The sequence below is a fragment of the Grus americana genome, chromosome 8 (genome assembly GCF_028858705.1).
Source record: "Grus americana isolate bGruAme1 chromosome 8, bGruAme1.mat, whole genome shotgun sequence".
NCBI lineage: Eukaryota > Metazoa > Chordata > Aves > Gruiformes > Gruidae > Grus > Grus americana.
This window is the reverse complement of record NC_072859.1, coordinates 6,157,679-6,181,193: the sequence shown is the minus strand read 5'-3', so window position 1 is coordinate 6,181,193 and position 23,515 is coordinate 6,157,679. Positions and strand designations below refer to the sequence as shown.

At 42.6% G+C, this 23,515-nt stretch overlaps 1 protein-coding gene across 2 annotated transcripts in view; it reads left to right on the top strand.

Annotated features, from left to right (window-relative positions):
- The first annotated feature begins 5,797 nt into the window (after nucleotides 1–5,797).
- The window catches only part of ABL2 (ABL proto-oncogene 2, non-receptor tyrosine kinase), a 48,789-nt gene continuing 31,071 nt past the window's right edge, over nucleotides 5,798–23,515 (top strand). For both annotated transcript variants that reach the window (XM_054833409.1, XM_054833406.1), the window contains exon 1: nucleotides 5,798–6,063. In XM_054833409.1, the coding sequence (XP_054689384.1) occupies nucleotides 5,883–6,063 (181 nt within the window). In that variant the 5' untranslated portion in view covers nucleotides 5,798–5,882. The remainder of the gene's footprint in view (nucleotides 6,064–23,515) is intronic.

The window sequence follows — 23,515 nt, the reverse complement described above, 5'->3', positions numbered from 1 at the left end:
GCCTTTACTTTGCTTTGGACTATCATGGTGGTTATTCTAATTGAAATACAGTACGGGAGTCATCAGAGGAATCTAAGATGGCATGAGGTCGGTCTCAGAGGCATTGATGGAGGTACTGCAGTACAGTATAGTGCTCTGAAGCTATCCCTTATCTAAATGTCAGCTGTCTGGCTACAAACCTCTCAGGGAAAGAAAACAGGAAACACAGGAAGAAAAGCTTCCATCTGCAAACTAGAGAACCCCCTCGCTGTCCAGTAAGCTAGTAAGATTTCAAATTAGGAACCAAAGAAATTAGGCTCCTAAACATGAATTAAGGCCACCCTGGAACTCTGGTGGCAAAACACTTGTCCCACCTGCGGACAAATGCCTAAAAGCCTGAATCATCACCAGCGCTGTCGAGGGACCTCGTATTACCTCAGCAAATGTACTTTATCAGCGATCACATTGTACAAGCTGAGTACTAATTTGCAATTTTCAGCAGATGCAGAGACTCGTCATCATTTTTGTTTGGTAGAGGCAACATTTTCCATGGAAAAAGGCAAACAAACATTCTTAATGCTCTTATTAGCATACCCTTCGTGCATACAACCTTTCGTGCCTTAAATAGAAGCTTGGGAAGGATGATGCAGCTGTAGTACTTACAGAAATATATCAGACAGGAAAACAATTACTGATGAAGTCCTATACTCTGCTTATTCCATGTCTCCCCACCTCTGGAGGCTGTGAAAAGGTTATGGTTTATACCATGTGTGTACCATATACTCAGTATACCTAACACAAAAACACAGGGCCAAATAAAAGAAGAATCGGGATGCCTGAGATGCTGCAGTGAGCTGGCTGTCTCTACACACCAACTCACCTTTTCTGCTACAACACCGTACACCCAGGCCCTTTGCTTCCTCCGCGCAGAGCCCTTTGCTCACTCTCCTGGCAGGCATCAACGTTTAGTAGCTGGGAGTGTCAGAAGAGTAGTCTCAATGAGGATAATGCTGCAGCTGCATCAAAGAGATAACAAAAAGTTGGTCACACTGAGGAAAGGGCTGAGTTGGGTGGTGGGATGCAGCGTTTGGGGGAGGGAGGGTATATGGAGTTTTTATTTTACCTATGGTGGAAGAAAGAATAGTTATTAACAGAGGAAATTTCATCTGTCAAGGGCTGCACGTGAACCCTTCTGTGCTGTTGGGCAAAATATGTTAGTAAACCGTACTTCCCCAGAAAGCTTTTGTGTTCATAGACTCGCATTGAACAGGCATGTGAGTATCCCAAGCTACCTTGCATGCACGGTACATAAATTCTAATCTAAGTCATAATAATGAGTCGAAATAACTTTTAAGATAACACTGAAACACTACTTATTGTGCCATGAAAGATCCGCGCAGACAGTACATTTTAAGAGCTGTCAATCAGAGACGAAAGGATGAGTGCTTGTACATGTTGCACCAAGAAACTACATTCTCCTTTGAAATGGCTCAGCACTGACAAGTTTTCAGGGTTTATTGCAGAGTAACTTGTATCACAAGACTTTTTTCAGATTTTTAAATCTATCTTTTTTTTCTTTTTTTAATGTCTTTCCCCAGAACTCCTCCATTAAGGCTGAGGTGGCTGCCCGGTTTTCACGTAGGTGAAGTCCGGGATGTTACAGGGACGACGAGCAACAATGCCACGGGCCATCTAGTGGACATTACACATTGCCTTTGCAGACATCCCAGGGGAGTTAACAACTGCCCTGAGCTCCACAGCTTCTTCTGGTGTTGCAATAAAAGCACAAAAATCCTGACATGTTACACACATGTATCCCTTACTCTTGAGACCTCTGCAGAGGTGACTCTGGTCAGGCCTCTGTTGTTCTAGGCATTTAACAAATACCTGAACTAATACCATCCGTGTCCTAAATACCAGCCAAATGCTTAACAGAAATCTGTTTCCTTGTGTAGCTTGTGTAGCACAGAAGGTGTAGCACAGAAGGTGTATGAGCCGGAAGAAGAGCAAAGATTACTCCTAGAATTAATTTTCAAGCCACCAACAGAGTACTGCTAGTTAATATTTCCTAAGTTACTAAGAGAAACTGCCCAGTTGACTCAACACTGAGGCTGAGAAGACTCCAGTTTGTCCACAGGCTGCTTCTGGCACAGAACCTGTACTTCAGGCAGATGGCAGCAGCACACTCGTGACATGTAATGCTGAGTATGTAAGACTGCTCAGCCAGCAATTATTTGATTGTGTGATTTTTTTGGAGCACGCTGTGGATGTGGAGCATTGTCAGTGCTTAGAAGAAGCTTCAAGAAATGGATATACGGTGAATATTTAAAGTCAGTTTAGAAGTGATTCTAGAAATAGCACATTTCTCATCAGGCACATTACTGTAACCTCAATGCTGCCTTTGTCCCTTGGTCCTTTTCATCCCTTACTCGAACAGGTCATGAGACGGCAGATCAACTGGAAGCCCAAAATGGCCAGGAGGACAGTAACTTACTGATGCCTCATTAATGCACGGTGCCAGACCTCTTCAAAAGAGTTTCTGAAAAACAACCTATTCCTGATACTACATGAGGCTGATAACATCACAGCTGATAATAACAGGTAGCATTGATGCAGATTTTACCTCTTCAAAGCGCTTTGTAATCTTTGCATGGTTAATAACCATGATACTCTGTGAAGTAAATACTTATTAGCCCCCGTTTTAACAATAAGGAACGGTGTGGCTCAGTGTCATTGGTGACTCAGTAGCACAGAGTCATTTTCAGTTTGGGGAGTTTCTTGTTTATATCCCCAATGCTCTTCTAGCAGGCACTCCAGAAGAGTGGCCACGAACCAGAGCTCAGCGTCCCCTGTTTATATGATACCACATAAACAATGTTGTTGAGAGGACCAAGCACAGGGTAGAGCTTGTTTAGTATGCTGTCCACAACCAGCAATGGCTGGGGCACTAGGGTACAGCATGATCTTAAAATACTATTATACAATAGCAAATGGGAACTGTGCTGCAGCCCTCTTTCCCCTTGCAACAGAAAGCCCCTGCCTGACTCCATCCCCAGTTAAGATGTTTCTGCGTATTAGACAAGTTCCACGCAGTTGGACATTAACGTAAGTCACAGCGAGCTGCGATATGCGCACAAGCTGCTGGTATGGAGAATGAGGGATTTCATGAGATCTGAGGAAGAACAGTGTTTAAACCCAATTCTCCTTAGTGCACTTACGTACAATAGTCTCTTGGCACTGGCATCTTCTTTTAAAATGCTAATGGCCTTCCTCTGGATAGTTCTTTAGGATCAGCGAGTAAAAGGCATTAAGAAAGAAAAATAGTATTGCTGTTGATTTTTAAAGAGTGGCAACTGCAAATGGCATGAGGGAGTTTTGTGTTTGTTGTCTCTCTACAGTCTCCAGAGAACATATATTTTGTTTACAAGGCAAACCATTTAAAAATGCCAAACCCTGCAAATTCTAGCTGGAATGTAACCAGGAAATGTCTCCACTGCAGAATTTACCCATGTGGGCCAGTTCTGCCCAAGACTGTCCATCTTGCAGGGACACCCTCTGCTCACATACACATAACCATGCTCATACAAGGTCCCGGACTTGGCAACGCGTACCCCATGCTACACCCCAGATGTTCCCAGACCTATTTTAAGAACTGTTTTGTTGTGTGTTATTAGCAAGTCTGTCTGTAATTCCTGATCTCCCCAATGTTCTTAGTCCATTAATTTAGTGAGTTAAGGCATTTCTGGCTCCACGTGCTCCTCACTCCCATTTATTCCAGCCTGTGTCAAAGTACACACCAGCCCAGCTGGATGAGCCACCCCTATTTTAGGCAGAATTATTATTGCAGCAGGGCACAGTTTGAGTGCATGTGACAGTATGGATAGCATTTTGGTGGCACCTCACCACCCCGGGGAAGGTAGAATATGACCTTAGAATTCTCGTTGCTAGAAATTTCATGCAAGAAAGCTCACTTTCATGGAGCTCAGAGAAGAGCTTCTTCTCACCTTCCCACCCCAGGACAGCCACACACAAAGGCTGGTCCAGCCACAGGTCACTGTGGCTCCTTGGAAGCTGGCTGGCTCTGAGTGTTACCAAGGCAGTTTGTCACCTTCACGTTAGTTCTCAGTGATGTGGTGAGGGCATCTGAGATGAGATGCATTGTGGCTCATCCATGATGAAGCAACATTGCTGAAGCGTTGCTGAAATAGTAGCTAGCATAAGAGTGAAAGACTTCCAAGTGCCTAGGTCCTCTAAACTGCAACAAGCACCTTTATCTTTCAGGGTGAAACCTCCTCCCTTCTGCTTTGGAGAGTCTTATGCTAATGTTACAGAAGCTGAAAGATGAGAGTTTACCAATTAGTCACAGAATAGAGTTCAGCCACTCGATGACAAGATGCTGCTGCCAACCACGCCTGGCCATCAACACGCCCGATACTGTTCATACAGCCGTGCCTTCCTTTTCCTCCACACCCTCGGCCAGGAGAACAAGGGGTGGAGAAGAGCAGGTTCTGGGGACTTTGCCCGGGGCCTGGTGAGACACGGAGGAGGAGATCGTGCACGGCTTGGGACAGGCCTGCCACCCCTCCGTTCTGCGGCCTCGTACGCTACCTCAGCTTCACACCTCATGCCTGCTTGGGTTCGCAGGTGAACCAGCCCAGCTTTAGCCTCCAGGGAAAGTGTGTTCATGGGGCCAGGGCGCAGCTTTGCCACGAGTGGGGCAGCCTTGGGGCCATGGCCATGGCCTTCGATTGGGTCACCTGCGCCTGGCCTCAAATTGTGGCCAAGGTGGGAGGAACCTCTGAGGGCGCAATCTGACAAGTAAACCGGGGTCTTGCTCCTCAGTCCATGCAATCCGAAGCACAGCTACAGGCTGGGTGGAGAACAGATTGAGAGCAGCCCTGAGGAGAAGGACTCGGGGGCTTTGGTGGATGAGAAGCTCAATGTGACCCAGCAATGTGCGCTTGCAGCCCAGAAAGCCTCACCAGGAGTATGACCAGCTGCATCAAGGTCAAGGGGGGTGACCCTCTGCTCCACTCTGGTGAGACCCACCTGCAGTACTGTGTCCAGCCGTGGGGTCCCCAGGACGAGAAGGACATGGAGCTGTTGGAGCGAGTCCAGAGGAGGCCATGAAGATGCTCAGAGGGCTGGCGCACCTCCCCTGTGGAGACAGGCTGAGAGAGGTGGGGTTGTTCAGCCTGGAGAAGAGAAGGCTCCAGGGAGACCTTACAGCACCTTCCAGTACCTAAAGGGCCTCCAGGAAAGCTGGAGAGGGACTGGTGACAAGGGCAGGGAGTGACAGGACAAGGGGTGATAGCCTAAAGCTGCAGGAGGGGAGATTTGAGATTAGATCTGAGGAAGAAATCCTTCCCTGTGAGGGTGGTGAGGCCCTGGCACAGGTTGCCCAGAGAAGCCGTGGCTGCCCCTGGCTCCCTGGCAGTGTTCAAGGCCAGGCTGGATGGGGCTTTGGGCAACCTGGGCTAGTGGAGGGTGTCCCTGCCCATGGCAGGGGGGTGGAACTAGATGGGCTTTGAGGTCCCTTCCAACCCAAACCAGTCTGTGATCCCATGCCTGTCCCCGGCACGGCCACGCCGCCTGCGTGACCTGCCTGTGTCACTGTGTGGGGCTGTGTGCGCCGGGCGCGGGGTGGGCGGCCTCCCTCGGAGGACCGGAGGTGGCTGCGGGAGCCGCTCTGTCCCCTCTCTCCCGGCGCTCTGTGGTTTAAGATGGCGGCGGGGGCTGAGGGGGCGAGTCCGTGACTCCCAGGCCGGAGCGCCGCGGGGGCCGGCGGGGGCGGCGAGGCGGGCGGGAGCCGCCGGGCCGCGCCGGGGGGAGGAGCGGGAGTTCCGCCTGCCGGGCCGGGGAGCGGCGGCATGTGAGCGCGGGCCGCAGCCGGGAGCGCGGCGATGGGGCAGCAGGTGGGCCGCGTCGGGGAGCCGGGCGCCGGACTCCAGCACCAGTCGCCGCCTCAGCAGCAGCAGCAGCCGCGGGGACTGCGGGGAAGCAGCGCGGCCAGGCCGGCGGGCCGCCGGCGGGAGGCGACCGGGCGCACCGCCGAGGGAGGCTTCAATATCTTCACCCAGCACGGTGAGGGGCCGGGCCCGGGGCCGCGGCGCCGGGCGGGAGGGGCTGGGGGGAGGGGGGCGCCCGGTTGCGCTCGCCCCCCGCCAGCGGCCCGGATTGGGGGAGGCTCGGGGGAAAGGGACAAGATCGCCCTTCCTCTCCTCCCTCTTTTGTTGTTGTTGGTTTAATTGGGGGAGGGGAGAGTTGCGGGAATTGTCGGGGTGAGGAGAGGCGCCTCTGGCAGCGGGGAGAGCCGGGCAGCCGCTGCTGCCACGTCCCGGGGGATGCTTGCCTCGGCCCAGCCCGGAGCCTGGCAGCGAGCTCGGGGCCGCAGAAACTGCCCCCCACCCCCGCCGCCCGAGCTGGGGACAGCGACTCCCCGCCATCCACAGCGGGAGCGAGGTGGCATCACCGGGAATGAGAACTTGCAGTGCTTGGTAGCTGTCACTGCAGCGGTTCCTAGCTCTGGATTTGTTTACAAAGGTAAACGTTACATGTGCTTTGTCTTTCTGTTTACTGAGGTGCTTATAACCTGCCCTTCTAGATCTATAAGTCTCTGTTGCTATACAGCTCCTGGCAGAGCAAACGATTCTGTTTTGGCTGGGGTATTATAAGCTGCCATCTGATTCTCAGTTGAAGTTTTTGTCTGTCCACTTCTATTCTTATTGCTGTAAACTGATACCGGAAATATTTAATGCAACGTGATTAGTTTCTGTAATCTCTCTTAGGAGGATCCCACAACTTCAAATCCCCCTTTTTAACTATGGGGTTTTTTTTTAATATATGTATTTGGCAACATCTTAATATAATGCACAAGTTTTGGAAGGTATGATAAACTGAAACCTGTCTGCCTTCATAAAGTGTATTGAGAATAGATGCATGGATGCATCTCTCATCCTAAAGAACTGAATCTACTATGGAGAGCTTGGCTGGTTTGGCTTTCGGTGGAGAGAGATGTCAGTGTTTATAGAGCAAGGCTGCTTCTGACAATACATATTTTCTTTTGCTCAATAGAATGAGCATAGGCAAAGAGATTAAGGAACACACAACCAGCAGTCTAAATGTAAATATCATCTGCTGTGACTGCTGACGCGTAAGTATCTATCAAAACAAGAGCGCAGTACTAAATCTGGTTCTTAAAAATTTCAGTGTTACCACAGCTTTTGAGTTCAGGGAGCAGTATCAACTTTAAAACCCAAACAGAACTCTGTGCTTGCTGGAACACCTGACCTGCTATTACTATGATTAAAACCAAAGATTACTATTTTATTGCATCTTTCAACCATAGTATCATCAACTTCATGTTTTACTCTCGTCTTTGTATTTTTGTACTCTAAAAGGCACTTGGGCAGAAAAAAATTGCTATAAAATAGACTAATACTGTAAATTCGCAACGTTAGGAGCAGATCTCAGAAGTTATGCACGTACCCCGCTGCTTTCAGTATGCTGAAGTCTAAGTCTTTAGCAGCAGAGCAAAATTGCTGTATAGACTGCTAAGTGTGACTTAGCAGGCAAGAGCACTCGTGGCTATGACAAACTGTCTGTCTTTTCGTGTTTTGGTACCAAAAGGACTATTTGGTTCTTGCCCTCACAAGGCAAAGACAGAAAGGGCGTTTGTGGGAAGTGTGGTGCAGCATGTGGGGGTGTGTAGTTACTTCAGAGTAACACAGTTAAGACTGACTCAAGTGCATCTTTTCATTTAGTGCTGCGTGTTTTAGTAGTAATTTAGTTCAGCATCCTGAATAAATTCTTCTAGCTCCTCCCTCTGCCCTACTAAATTTTAAAGGTAGAAGGTAGAGAGAATTATTTACATGTAGTGGCAGGGAAATGGAGAGAAAAAGCTTTCTTAAGCATGCATGCACGCTAAATAGACAAATTATGTGCTGTACTCTGTCTTCCGTAGACCAGGAAACGAGAATGAGCCTGGAAAGCTAACACACTCTGAATAGAACTGTTTGGTGGCATATGAAAAGAACATTTCTCTTTGATAACAGCAATTGTATCTTTTAAAATAATTACTATTTATGTTGCTTAGGTTATCTGCTTCAGCAGTAAGCTAATGAATCATTTTACTTAGGTTTTTGTTGCTTCTGTTGTTTGCAGACTGCAAAGGAAGATGTGTCTGTTGAAAATAAGATACAGCTTTTTGCTCTTTTAGATTATGTAAAAGGAGTAGGGGTTTTTGGCAGTCCAGTTTTTGAGAGTTCCAGGGCACACTTCAAACTCCCATCCCATCTTGGTGAATACCTCAGCTGTGTTAAGTTGTTCCCTGAGTCTATCTATGCACATTGTACTAGACGTGAGTGAACAACTCACTATTATTAATCCATAGCAAATGCTAGTCAAAGTTGGATACCTATGTAAGTACTTCTCTTAGGCAGTAAAATATTTTTGTCATGTTCCTGAATCTGGAGTTCACTTGCTTTCACAGAGAAATTGTGTTCTTATGATCCTGACTCCCCTTGCCTCATGGATTTTTTTTTTTTCACTCAACTTCTATTCTTATTTTTCATTTACTGACCTTGTTCTGTTTTACTTAACCTGGCTTTCTGCTAGCTTTCTTTTCTTCTGCTGAGACACTGTGGTTGCTGGCAATATTACTTGATCCAGATTCCTCTTTTCTAGTCATTTCTTTCTGAACCTGACACTTCCATCCTGTCTCTACGATATTCACAGTGTATGAAAAGTGATGGAAAAAGCACAGGATTATGGGCTAGCATGCTGGGACCACTGACTAAACCAGCCAGTCTAAGAATGAGCCTGGATTATCTACCTTCCTTGGCTTTCCTTGATATGTTCATGGATGCGAGGAAGACAACCTGTTGACTGGTGCTAGATCCTTACAGGTATAAATCTCTGCCTTGGCTCATGTCAGCAGATTTCACACTATACTCTGCCAGGATCGACCTGAACCTTACTAAGTACTCTTGCCAAAATTTGTTTTGAGGGGTTACTTCTTCTGGATTGTTTAGGAAAAGGATGGAAGTAAACAATGTTTTCAGCCTCAGACCCATTTTGCTACAGGGTTTTGAAGAACAGTTTGTGTCAAATCAAGAGTGTAAAATCTCTTACGCTAGGCTATTGAAAACCCAAGGTGAGCATTTTTATGCAACTAACTTGAAATGTCCTTGAAAAATCGAGAGATTGAGTTGAAGCAGTTTGTCCCAAGCTTGTTTGCCGTGTTACAGTTGTATAGGAGAAGCACTACAGGTATACAGGCACTACCTACTTCAGGATGGAAGAAGGGAGGAATTTGAAGATGTTTTCTGCTTTATGGAAAGAACAGGGAAATCTGTATTGTGGCATCCCACTATTCTATCATGAGAACAGACACCTAGACTCCTGGCGGCTTCAGGTCACTGTAGTATTGAATTCTGTGAGCACTGCTGTATAGTTGAGCAGAAAAGTCCTAAGCAAGCTGATATACTGATGTGATTCGTTAGCTGTGAGAGCAGAGTTCTCCAAGATGCACAAGATAATCATGGATTTTGCAGCCTTTTGCAATTAGCCCTTCAAAGTGCCCCATTGCCAGCATTCTTAGCATGTAATCTGTGACCAATAAAAGCAAGCAATGCATCATCAAGCATGTTGGTTGCTAGTAATGTACTAGAAAGGAAGAGTGTAAACAAGAGGATTATTCAAACACTGGTGTTCCCATGTACGCTGCATCAGAACTAACTAGTACCACAGGGACAACACCTCAAGAGGGAGAAGCTGTAGTGAACACTAGTTACGATAAAATTCTTACAGTTCAGTGCAACCAGGAAAGATAAGTAGTTCTTGGTGCCATTACAGGATGAGCTTGCTTTCCCTTTCAGAGAAAGAACAGAGGAGAGAGCAGGGAAGTAGGCTATCTCCTTCTCCTTTCAATAGTTTGTTTGAGGGAAGGGGTACTACTGATGACAACCAACAACTTCCAAGTTGCATGGGCTCTACTTGGCTCCTCGTATGACCTTTTGAAGAGTGACACGCTCTAATTTTCTTTCTGAAGAGCAGCGATAACTGCCTACTGTACCAAGATATTCTTTGGAATGGTGTTAGCATGCTTTTCATCTCCGAAAAGACTTGCTGAGTGTTGTAGAAAACATACTGCAGGAAAATCAGATTATTTAAATCCTGACTAGGAAGTCTTTGCGATACCTGTTTGCAATACTGCTACAGTTGCCTTGGTGATATATTTTGGGGTGGCGGAAGGCTCTGTCACACTTGAGCTTTTGATCCAGCACGTGCAGGACATTTGTTCCCTGTTTTGTTTTCTAGAGGAGGAGTTTGACAACCTTTTACTATGTGCATCAAGGTCAGGCAAGATAAGCCTATACTTTTAAAAATAAAATTATCATTAAAGCTCCCCTAAGGCAGTTGGAGTGCTATGCCACATGATAAAAACATTCTAAAATAGGAAGAAGCATAAATAACACTATCCCTTTGAAATTCAGTGAAACTGAAGGGCTGTATGCAGGAAAATGGAAAGAAGGAGAGAAAATAGGGTCAGTTTAACAACCGTACTTTGTGAGCCGCCTAAAATGTCCTTTATTTTTCATCCCAGTGAAATGCAGCAAGCTCGGGCCAGAGCTACTTGCCCGCAGACTTTCCTGTCGGTAAATGCCCCGTGCAGATGGAATATAATCACTGTATTCAGTGCCTGACTCTTTGTACTGTAAATCAGAAATCTTGTGGGACCATAATGTATAAATAACTCTTAACTAATTATTTGGGGAATAAAGGATCGTTCAGCTAAGCGTCTAGAGGAACATCTCCTGTAGAACATGAAATTATAGGCGTGTTCTCTATTGCATCATTCTCCACGATATCTAAATTATTCCTGCAGATTCAGTCGCATTCAATACTCATTTTTATACATTGTCTTAAGTTGGGATTTTAGCATACTGTATTTCACAAATGAGAGGACTCTACCAACTTGATGGAAGGGACAATGTAATACAGACTACCAATCTGTTACAATGCCTGGTGTACGTATATTTCCTATCTACTTTTCACATAGACGGGGGACCATAGTCTGCAGAAGGTAAGGCTGAAATGAAGTTACTTCAAAAGATGTTAGTCAGAACCAACTTAAAAAACAAATTTCAAAGCCCAGACAGATCTCTGATTTCTCAGTTCTCCACATGTAGCAGATGGTGTGGTACAAGTTGTTCTAGCAATATTTCACAAACTTGCTATTGCTTGCAAGTGCAATGTTTTGAAAAAAAAAAATTTGTGGGATTTTTTTTTTTTTTTGGAAATAGGGACATGGCCAAGTGAACAAATCGGTGGAAAGTGAACATGTGAGCTATTGGACACAAAAGCAAATTGTCACAAGTGGCTTAAATCATCTTTTTTAATCTAGCGGGACTGACAGCTCACATAATTAGAGTTGGAAGATAGTTGGGCTACCTCCTAGAGATGCTGTAGTGGGTTGGCTTCAGGAATATTTTATGGCTGGTACTAATTACAGATTCTGGGACAGTGGGCTTGAAATCATGTTTTCACTGGTGTTCAGGAGAAGTGACCTATTCTGTGACCCACTTACTTCAGCATATGTCATGTTTGTTTGTTCTTAAAGCAGGCCAGTCCTTGCTGAAGTCAAATCGTACTTTTTAGATCTTTGTTTTATAGATAAAGCTAGATGATCGTTAGCGTGATTTATTCTAACCCATTTCTCTTAGTTGTCACAACTTAATGTTTCCAGTATACTTATTATCCATAAACTGTCTTCTAAATACTGCTGACAGCTGACTGATTCACACTCATAAGAAACTATGTTAAAATCCAACTAATATAAAACAAGAAACAGCAGTTTATACTTATTCCAGTAGGGATGTGTGTGGAAGTTATTAAGACAGCTAGGATTTGTTTAGTGACTCAACGAGTTCATTTTCACCTGGTTGTATTTCCAAAAGCCAAGGATGGATGACCGCAGACTGAAGCCTCACCTACATTATAACTGTTTCAGAATCTGATATCCTAAATCACTGCTTGCCAAATAGTTAGTTCTTTCAACAGTATGTAATTATGAATGACACAAAGCATGGTAGCTATAGTGTGAATGGCCCCTTGAGTGGCTTTGCAGGTGAATCTGCAAAGTAAGCATACAGGTTTCTTCTTAACAGCATTTGGAAAAATTACTTACTGGTAAAGAAATATTTCTCATAGTTGTTTGGACCACCAGCAGTCTCTCATTCCCTCACCACAGCAGGAAAGGAACAAAAGCTTGTGCTGAGTGGGGTAACACAGTTGACTTGCTGGGTCTGAAGTAATGGTTCTCTCACCGTTACTGTATCAACCCTGACATTTCTCTGGTTTTGTGGTTATGAAATACTTTATTTTAAAGGCTGATCTTGGTATTATGCATAGAGATTATTCTCTCTAGAATAAGCGACTGTTATAAAACCATTGAGGCTTCCTGTTGGTAACACTGTTAACCACAACAACAAAGCTTAGTTATATTACCCATATCTGCTTAGGAAGTTTCATGTGCTTTGTGGTCTTTCTGTAAAGACATGCGCATCTCCCAGTACAATTGCTTATCTGCAACTGTGTATAAATTAACTTTCAGTAATGGCTAAATCAGCACAGGAATTTAAAAAAAGAGACAGTTCAAAAATAACTTTGCCTTTTTTGAGGGGGAGACAAAGATGCACAGCAGTATTTCACTAGGAATTGAATTGGTTTCATTTCAATCTTCTGGTGCTCTTTAAAGGCCGTTTAAATGTATTTCTTTTAAGACTGAACTTTTTCAAGAAATTCCTTTCCTCTTATCCTGTCCCTCCTGTCCAAACATTGTCCTTAGGATCCTAGTCTTACTATGATACTTCCATTAAAAATAATTACATGTGTTAATAAACTTGGAGCTTCACTTACATTGATTGGAAAGTATTCTATGACAATAGTGATGTGAAAATTGGGACTACAGTTATGTAAGAAAATGTCCTTCTGTGAAGGAAACCTCATTTTCTATAGCGCAGTTCTGCATCCCCTCATCCTTTAATTTGATCATGTTACTGGTTTGGATTTTGATTTCTGTTGGTGATTTGGTTTTATTATTTAATACGAAAGTGAAACTGAAGCAGCTTCTTCTTGTTATAAGCTATATATGGCAAAGGCATAAGAACCATCTCCTGCGGCTTTTGGGTCAAATTAGGAATGAAATTAGAAGATAGGAGGATGAGAACATTCTGGATTTGTGACCCTTTGCACCTCCCAGTCTATTTCTCCTTCCTTTCTCCTATAATAATCCCAACAACAAAGAATCAAGCGTGTGTCTTGTTCCTGTTTGTTGACATCTCAACTAGGGTATATAGGATGAACAACTATGGAGAAGAATATCTCCATAAAGACAGATAATGCTGGGGAGGAAAGAACAGGAATGAGCAAAGACTGGAAAAAAGAGAAGAAGGTAAAATATGATTTTACAGCTTCTCCCTAATAGTGCATTTAAGTACACTGGAGATTTTATTTAGGTTGTTCAGCTTCAGAGATAATGCTTTTAAAGTACAATCTTGGGTATACTTAATACTTGCTGAATGAGACAGGTGGGCCTTCTAAACTGATCTACGTTAAGTTAGAATAGGATTACTGACCGAGGTCCCTGTAATGGGCAGCACACCGGTTGGGGGATTTCCCCACATAGTTGATGACTGATACCAGGCACAAAAAGATGAGGAGTTCCGAGCTCCTGGAGCACAACTGAATGTTAATTTGAAGGACCGTTCATTTTGGGAAGGAAAAACCCACCCACAGGATCTCCTCCTCCTGTTCCCTTCTTACCAGAAGTAGAATAAAGTACAATGGAATAGTGAATACACACGTACACTCTTTAGAGTTCGCATGCGGGATTTCCAGTGAGTTGGCCTAAGCTACCAGTAATCACTTTTGTTGCAGGTTAAGTGTCCTCAGCACCATGGCTAATTTTGAAACAGGTGTCAGGCTTACTTCTGGTTGAAAGAAATGAATTTAATATTGGCTGTTAGGGTGGTAGTATGTTTTTCAGATTCCGTGTCCAATTAGACCCATAATTTTTTGAAAAGTTGACTGTAGAGAATAGTGTGCCTGTACAGTAGACACACCAAAACATATAGGAATTGCAAAGTGAAGAAATGCTTCTTTATCACAAATCTGTGTGCACTCCAACATGGCCTAGCCTAGAAGCTTGTTTAAATATTGTCATATCCAAGTTGATTGGTATTACATTTACACTAAACATCAGGGGTCTGAAAGGTGTTTACAGAGCACAGATCTGTTTTCTAGACAAAAACCAAAAACATTTGTACATTCTAATTTTGTAGCCCCTGGATTGTAAAGATAACCCTTCAAACCCTAGCTGGAGTGTAAATTAATATAATGAGGCCTTCCTTAGCTTACAGGGTCAACTCAGTTTCTGAAGGTTATTTCAAAGCCTTTGCTGCTCAGGGTTCATTTTGCTAACCAGCAGTGTCAGGGAGTTAACATGACTGTTCAGTTTTACTGCTGCTATTCAGAAACCTGTGGGAGGCTGTGCAACTGATGAGAATATAAATTTTGTGTTGCTGCTTAGAAGAGCCAAGAGCAGAAGTAGAGACAAGATACAGCTATACTAGTATCCCTGGAATTTACTTAATAATAGAAGAAAACTGGAAAGATTTAGATTAGCCTTGAAGGGATTTAAAAAGAAATAATTTTGAAGTGCTATCTTCGGTCCAGCAATCTAATCTGTCAGAATTTGCCAATTAATGAAACTATGGTGACTGTTTCAGAATAAAAAAAAGTCTGTTTATGCAAACTATTTAAAAATTGATACAAGAGTGAAATGGACTCTTCTTAGAGATCTGAATAACCTTGAAACTCTTTTGAAATAGTTAGTGGCATAGCTTCCTTCCTCCATTAAGTCACTGCGTGCAGCAGAACTCAAGCTTATACTGACCTGAGCTGGATTGTTTAAGCATGGGCTTACTTGCTGCTTGTGTTTAATGCAGTTTTGTCTTAGAATGCATGTTTTAATTGTAAAGCTTTCTTTATGTCCACCATTCACTTCAGTACAAGTGAAGGGGAAACAGCGTCCATTGTCTGAGAGCTGATTTGTGTTTCCTTTTCTCCTATAAATTTTTTGATCTATAAACTGGCAAATAAAAAAATTCAGTTTAATAGTTGGCATCTCTCGGGCTCAAATTTAAGATATTAAAGTTAAAATAACAAGTTCTTCAAACTTGAACTTTAAATTGCTGAGTGTCCTACATGTGCTCTTTAGAATACTGTTGATAGTAATGGAGTTGAGTCTCGGTAAAGTTACTCTTAGAACGGTACCTTGATCAAAGCATAAAGGCTGTAGTATAGGCAAGACCTTGAACAGAGGCTCTGAAAGTTGATTCTTTGATCACTTTAGTTTGTCTTCAAACCTGCTTTTTTCCCTGACTGGATTGGCATCAAGTGAGCCACCATGAGCTTTACCATTTGTGGCAGTAACATATATAAATAGTGCGAGCCAGCTCTCTGCAGGCCCTGGGGAATTCTCGTACTTTCTCCTCCTAGGAGGATGAGTGGGTTTTTTGGTAGGTTTTGTCTTCTTTTTTTGAGGCAGAAAGATGTATACAGCTTGGGGAGGGATGATCAGTGCTTTTGTAATTGATACCAGTGTGAAACCCATGCTCTGGCCCAATTACCCAGTGAAGCACAGCAAAAATACTTTTCCACTAATTATGAATTGTATGCTTGTTATTCAAGATGATATTTGTTGGTTTTACTTAATTTTGATTTATGGCTTGCTTTCTTTGAAATCCTAAGAATAAACAGAGAAAGCAGAGGTACCTTATCAGATTAAAAAGGCTTTGTCTAGAGAAGATCCTTAGAACAAATAGGAAAATGGTATATAGTGTCTTGTGGTGCTAAGTATTTCAAGTTATATTTAGGTTTTTTTCTTCAGGATCTCAAAAAAAATATGGATATTAAGTTTGCAACATAGCTGTGAGGAAGGAGCTGATTTTTCATATTAGAAGAAACTGAGATCTGTTTTTTTGAGTAATCTTATAAATTTGAGTATTGATATGAACTATAGAAGTACAACTAGCCCACTTTCCACAATTTTTTCTTCCAGAGGTGCATTAGATAGCTTAGGATTGATGTGCAAAAATCAGTAGATGCTCAAGTGATGGTTTGGCTAGCCTTCCATAGCTATCCTGTGAAACAGAAATCTAGCAGGTTTAATTATTGCTGTTGTCATAACAATACTAAATCTGTTTTGGCAGAAAAGTTTTTTATTTTCTGTTTTTTAGGCCACCATAATTAAATATATTTAACTTCTTTAGGGGTAAAATGTTTGAAGAGGGCACTGCCCTCTAAATCAGAGTCACTTAATTGTGTGGTAATTCCTGCACTTTAGCACCTAGTTAGAAATACAGATACGCTTTGAGAAGTTGAAATAGGCCATAAGCTTAAGTCTGTCAGAGCTAAGCTTGTCAGTAGTCTTGTACGGAAGTTCTAATTTTTATTTTAATGTGAATAAGTCTGTATAGCTTCCATCTATTTTTTTCTGTCAAATGGTCAAGCTAAATTTGAATAAGACACTTGGTATGTGTCTTTCAATCCACACACAAGCTTGCACCACGGAGTAGAGGTGCAATGACTTTTTCTGTTTGCCTTGTTGGTGTTTCTGCTAAATAAAGTTTTTCTCATTTTAGAGGTTGGTGACAAAGTATATAACTGCTTCTGGTGCAGCCTAGCTCTAGAATGATGCTCAGCTGGCCTCTGGGTACCTGCTGAGCCACAGGTGGATGGACTTAGCCCTGGCATTATACTCACTTGCCTTGTGGGCTATGGAAACTGGCATGCCTTAGGGCAACATAATTATAGGTTGTTTAGTCTCTGGTGAGCTGTGCTAGTCTTGTTGCTTTACACATGGGGGAATGGTATCCCCAGGTGCTGATTACTAGCCTGATTTCTGTTACAGAACTACACTGCAGCTGATATGTGTGAGGCATTGGCAGTAAGTTATTTTGTTCCTGAACAAGAACAGCACTTGACTAGGAGGACCATCTTAGACAGCTTTTCTGCTTTCTTCAGCCTTCCCCTTTCCACACAAAGCTCACCTTGTTATGTTGGAGCAGGGAAGCATGCTTTGAAACACGCACTGCATTGTCAGCGAGGAGCAGGCAAGTATGAAAGAGCCCAGCCTCATGCTGGGCAGAATTACCATGTTAGCTGAGGAGCCTGGGCAGCACACAGGAGGCTGTGTGAGTTATAAAGAGGGTAAGATGATCAATTGCAGTTGCATATGGAAAACATGATTTCTTAGCCTACCACGAGAGGGTGCTACAAGGCTTTGACTTAATTTATCCATGGCTAAAAAGTTTTCCTGTTAGGAAAAATGGAGGGCTTCCCCCCCCCCCAACATTACTGTGTTACAGTGAAGAGTGTTTTAAGTAACTGTTGATTTATGAAAGCAGGCAAGATCCACATATCAAAAGGCAGATGTAGCTATCTTAAAACTTAAGGGACTACATGTTTATTTTGCTTTTAGAGCTGAACTGCTTCCTTTTTAGTTGTTTTGTTTCTGTTGGGCTTTGTCCTAGATAACTTCATCTGCCAGTAAAAGAGGTTTTCCAACTTGTTTATGTATAAGCATGCAGGCAACCTTTCGTGCATGAAAAGACATTAAATCTGATACTTCTGCTAGGTAATCTGAGCCCTCAAATTAAGAGACTTCTTATTGCTTCTGGTCACTTCTCTTCTGTAAAATGGCAGTAATACTCGCTTGTTTTATGGAGATGTTTAGACTTAACTTTTGCATAAACAAACACAGAAAAGCTGTCTGCAGGCTGAATGTTCAGTCAGGCAGTCTAGTCTCATCCTGTTAGCTGTTAGAGAAACATGTGTTTGTTGTGGTTCTAGTCTGTATTTCAAAACACTTGTGGCATGGTAATAGGTCTGAAAGAAGATTAGTGTTTGTGTTAATTGTTTGACTTGCCTTGAAATGGGAGCTGAAAGCACTGTGCCTTGCTGAATGTTATCTATCAAACATCTATAAAGAGGCTGAAGCTACAGTGAATTAGCAACAGATGGAGAACTTTAGTATAGTGTTTTTGGTTGTTTAGCAGTAGAGCAATACAAATGAGTGAATTGCAGTAAGCATTTGTTCAGTTGGGTTGTTGGCTGGGACACAGGATCTCTGCAAAGATATCCCAGACCTGGTGTTTAGGGTTTAGGCATGTAATTATGAAAAAATAAGATAACCTGACACTACTGTGGTTTTCATCATTGACTGCTCAGCAATAGGGTAGTTGTTACACTGAATTGGCATGAGTTTGTGTTTTTCTGAAAGTCACTTATCATTCCCTTTAATACTAGTCAGTGAAAGGCCACTTTGAAAGAAACACATTAATCAGTCCTAAAACAGACTACTAGAAAGAAGATACAAAAATCTGATTAAAATACAACAAAGACAGACTTCCTGTCTTGTGTACTATCATGTAAAAGCAAAGGTACGACTTGTGGTATGCTGTAGCTATTCTTTTTCTCTCCCCTGCACTTTCCTAATTTGTTACGAAGTTGAGATCTTAAGTGCGTCTCAGGCCTTGGCATCTGGCTTTGTTACATCCACCCATCCGTTATATCCTCTTACAGAAAGATGAAAACACTCTTCATCACAGTTACCTCTTGTGCTCCATCCCCTGAGCCTACAGGGAAGTGGGCTTGTAATTTTTGAAACCATGAAAGCTATTCTAGAAGTAGCATCTTGGTTTGTTAATAGAGAAGCAAGCTATAGTATATAGAATAAACCGCTCTGGTACAGCGGTGCTTCCTGTCACCAAGCTGAAGGTTACCCTTCCTGGGATTGCTCTTGTGCTTTTAGAAATGAGATAGTGAACCTGTGTGGTGAGAACAAGTCTCATTCTGTGGTGAATACTGTGCGAAATGAGGTTGTCTGAGGCTTAAAGGGAAACAGAATTGAATGTCCAGGAAATTGGTGCTGGTGACAAATTAGGAAGAACTATTTCTATGAGTATTTAGCATTCTTGCTGAGCTGCTTGTATTTTCGTTTGGAGCTGTATCTGTTCTGAATATGAACAGTGTCTTTCTATCTGACTGTCTCTGCTCTTAGGGAAATAATTTGTTCCCAAATTCCTTGCTTCTGCTGACAGAGAAAGGATGTTGGCTCTAAAACCAGGAATACAGACATGCAGAAATTGAAAAAAAAAAAAAGTTTCTCCCCATGAAGGTAACTGCTTTGTTTAAACATTAAAAAATGAGTTACTGGCATGAGTAAAAATCCCTGCAGTTAAGAAAACTATTTTCTGTAGTAGTTAACTATTTAGCCTAATTTATTTTTTTTCCCCACTGGTAGGGTAGTAAGTCTATAAAAGGAAGACAGTGTTTTATTGTACAGATGTGTGAGACGTGAGTACACAAGATGGTTTATGCAGCAGGTCTGTAGTAGAGCTACTAACACAGCACCCTTTCCAGAGGAACATGCTTTCTTTTCCAAGTTTGAGTGTAGAGGCTTTCTATTATTCTTTGCCCTGTGAAAGATTTTCTTCCCTTTTTTTGATGCTTGAACTTAAAGCTACTTGTTTTAATCCTACTTCATTAGTGTGAGGAAGCGTAGGAGTTTGTTTAGAGAACATCAGTAGTTGAAACAGTAGGTGTTTTCACAGTGTTCCATGTCTAGTGAAAGGTTGTTCACGAGTTAGATACTGTAAGGATTTTGTAATGAAAGCTCTTTAAGTATTGCACTTTAGGAAAGATGGCTGATGACACCAGTTTGAGTCCTGCTCTGCCATAGCTTCCAGTCTGATATTTAGCAAATGACTTTGTTTCTTTGCTTTAGACCTTCTTCTGCATAGTACAAATTTTACCCTACTCTGTAGGACTGCCAAGAGAATAAAATATCAAAACTGTGAGGCACTCTAGATATCAAGTGCTACAAAAATATCCCATGTAGTATCAAGTCATAATATTAGCATGCCCTGACTGAGAATGTTCCGTAGGCTGTGAATTTAATGCATGTGAGAATAAGCATTTACTGCTGGTGAAGGGTACAGCATGGTTCGCACTAGTGAGGGTAGTTGCCCACAAAATGGGTACGGCCTCAGCAAAAGCCTGGGGTCTGATACAGGGTCTTTCTCTTTTCTCCTTAAATTACTAACAAAGAGTTTTGGCCAAAATTGTGGATCTTACTGTTTAGTTGTAGGCATCAGAGCAGGCTAGATGGTTACCTGCTAGAGGGTTTGGAAATAAGTCTTACTAGAATTCATATCCTCGTTGGAAAAATATCATTGCATCTTGTCACAAGCCTGGAGAACATGTCAGCCTCCAGAGAGCAATTATCTAGATTTAGAAAACTTTACTGTTTGGGATGAGATATTCATGCTGCTGTTTCTTGACTGCCTCCCGTGTAAAAGAACAGGCACATCACTGGGTGACATGTGTTCGCTCTCAACTTTGTGTGTTAGCACTCATGCAATTTTAAATCTGAAAAAATACGACTGCGCATCTCAGGCTTGATCTCAGAAGAGGAATGCCGAGTCCTTTCAGCAGCGTGTCTCTGAAGACAGCTGCGCAGTTAGCATTTGTGTCTGCCAGGGTCTGTGCTCTCCACAATGATCCCCACCCCAAATCTCCAGACAAAAACAGGAGATGAATCTCAACAGCTGCAGAAGGCTCAGTTTATGAATCTTAATTAGGGTAAGGAGTTATTTGAAGTGTTTCTTTTCATAAGTCTCTAATGATGGATGTAAGGGCTACGTATCCTCATTCAAGTTGTCAAGATAATGCTAACCTCTTTAAAGAGGTGGAGTTCTGGTGGTCTGAGCCTGTGTGGATGCCACTTCCCTCTAAACATAAATAATGCTCGTATAGACCATAGTGTTCTATGCTCTACCAGTGTGCTCTCAGTTCTCCTTCCTCTTTTCCCCCTGCCCAGGTTGTACCTTTTTTTGCACATGCTGATTTTTCCAGGTTTTTTTTTTTCCTTGAAAGTAGGCTACCACCCTTACGTGATATACTGCTTTCATAACATTGGCAAAGTGCCCACTAAAACTGGGTTGAGACCTCCACACCCAGACCTGAATATTTTTCATCCCCACTTTAAAGGAACGACCTGCTTTTTATGTATTTGTCTTAGATTACAGCAGCCACCTTCATGTATTAAGAACAAAGCCAAGACTGTCGGTTTCCCCATAATTATATTGTACCTGTCATTATTTAGGAAGCCCTGCCCTTTCTTTAGACGTAAAATCATTAGATTCCATATATTTTAATTGCGTGAGTCATTTAGTTTCAGTCCTGCTGCTATAGCACGCGTCTATTGTGTCTAAGGTAATTTCCCCTTAATGGGGCCAACAGTAGCAGTATCAGTAGTATGAAGTCCGTTATAAATAGTCTGCCTACAGTACTCACAATACATAATTTTCAAAATTCGCCAGGGATTTTCCAAGTAAGAAAAAAATTAATTCAAGTATTCTAAGATAGAGAGGGTTGTAAATTGATCTAGAAAATACTGGTGCGGGTTTTTAACATATATTTTACTTCAGTGCTTGTTGAGTTCTTGGCTTTAATGGCTTTCTACCATGCTACACATGTATGCCTTGAATGAAAAGCTGATTATAACCCAGTGCCCATCAACAGCAGCTCTTCGTTGCGGTCATTGAGTTGGTGAGACTGACAGCTAAAGGAAAAGGCTGGCTGTCCTTCAAGCTGAACTAGGTGTGAACTTAAAGTTGGATAACCACATGAATTATTTGACCAATATTTCTGCTAAAAGACTCTCAGTTCTATGAATAAATCTGTTAGTTGAGTTTCTCTAGTCATTAGGAATTAAGTTGTTACACTGGTAATCTGCTGCTGCATTTCAGTTAGATCCAATTCTCAATATAGATGCTTTACTGAACAGTCACATTTGATCTTACTAATAAGAGAACATGCCAACCTGGATTAGTCAGTCCTTCTGAGGGCTGATTCTGCTTGGTGTATTTGATCATGGCAGTTTGACGTTTGTCGTTACTCAGCTTTTCCAGCTTCAGAACCTGAGGTGTGACCCTGCATGTTTAATTTACTGGTCTTTAGTGAGGAAAAAAAAAATTTGTACTCTATGCAGGTCTCTGCTGTATATTCTCCAGGCTCTCATCTTTTGTATTTCAGTCATTGATTTGTTTGCTGTTCACCTTCCTGGGTTCTTCACTTGGTCTTTGTGGATGCTTTAGATGTTTTCCTTTTTTGGGGGCACAGACAATCTACTGTTCATGATCAGAGCATGACCTTATGGGGTGTTTGTCCCAGAATCTTTGCTGATGCTTAATGCAGGAGCTTCAGCACCCTTGCTGGAGGAGCTTAAATGTGCTGGGTGCTTCCAGGTTTCTAAATTTCAGGTCTTGGTTCCGTTTTTCAGGGACTGACCATGCAGGCTTTATAAAAAAATAACGTTGTTGTGCTTGTATGGTTTATATTTGATTTTAAGAGACTTAGAACTCAAAGTAATAATAAGTCCATATAAACATCTTTCCTTGCCTTACTTCCCTCACTGTTTTTGACAATTTCGGCATCTGCTTGGTTCTGTAACCTATCCAGGAAGTTCTTCTAAGCAGCCCATGCAGCAGATAGTTATATTGGCTTTAAGTGCTTAAAGTATCTTGAAAGCAATGGGAAGACTGTTTCTGGCAGTGATGTAGATGAGCAGGAAACATGTCATTAATTTTAAAGGCCCTTCAAATAACTTTCAAATATTAATTAGCTTCTGATGCTATAAAGTCCTTCTAAGCTGAAAGACCCATGTGAAGTCTACATGGTACAGCAGCTTTCAATCTGAAGGTAATTGTATCTACTTCTGGATGCTCCATTACTTGCTGAATAGCAGCTCTTGAGCTGAGGCATGTCTTGTAGTTTACCTCAAGGGTACTTTTTTCAAAGAAATTTGAGAGTTAAGTAACATGTCATAACAACATGGAATTCCAATAGAGAAATGGCCTAAAAGGCAGGGGTTTAATGGCATCTCAAGAAGCTGGCAGCAATTGACTGTCTTGCAGTAGTGCTAAATAAGAGGTCTCCATAAGGATGAGATAGAGAAGTCCTTGGCTGGAAGCAGTATCTATGTGGGATGGTAAATGTTCTGCTTTCTGACTACTGCACTGAGGAGAGCTACAGTTATTTTGAAAATATTGAAATACAGAACTGCCATAGGTAACTGCTGTAAATAGTAGAAATGTAACTGGCAAATCTTCTCCCAAGCTACCAAAAGCCAGAGGTGCTTCAGTTTCTAGTAACTGGACAAAAAGAACTGAGTACAAGTTCACCATGCATTTGGTTACTCAGCTGTCTGATCTGGAGGAGGTTTGTACTGTAAGAGGCTCAAGAGGGAGAATGATTTTGAGAGGAGCATTTGCAGGGCTGCCTGTTGTCTTGCAATTTCCAACTGCAAGACAGCACCTGGTGTGCTGGTATCAGCCCAGGGAGCGAGCCCTGATCCCAAAGGATGCACTTACTGTGGCTGGTTCTTGGGGGGATACAATATAGC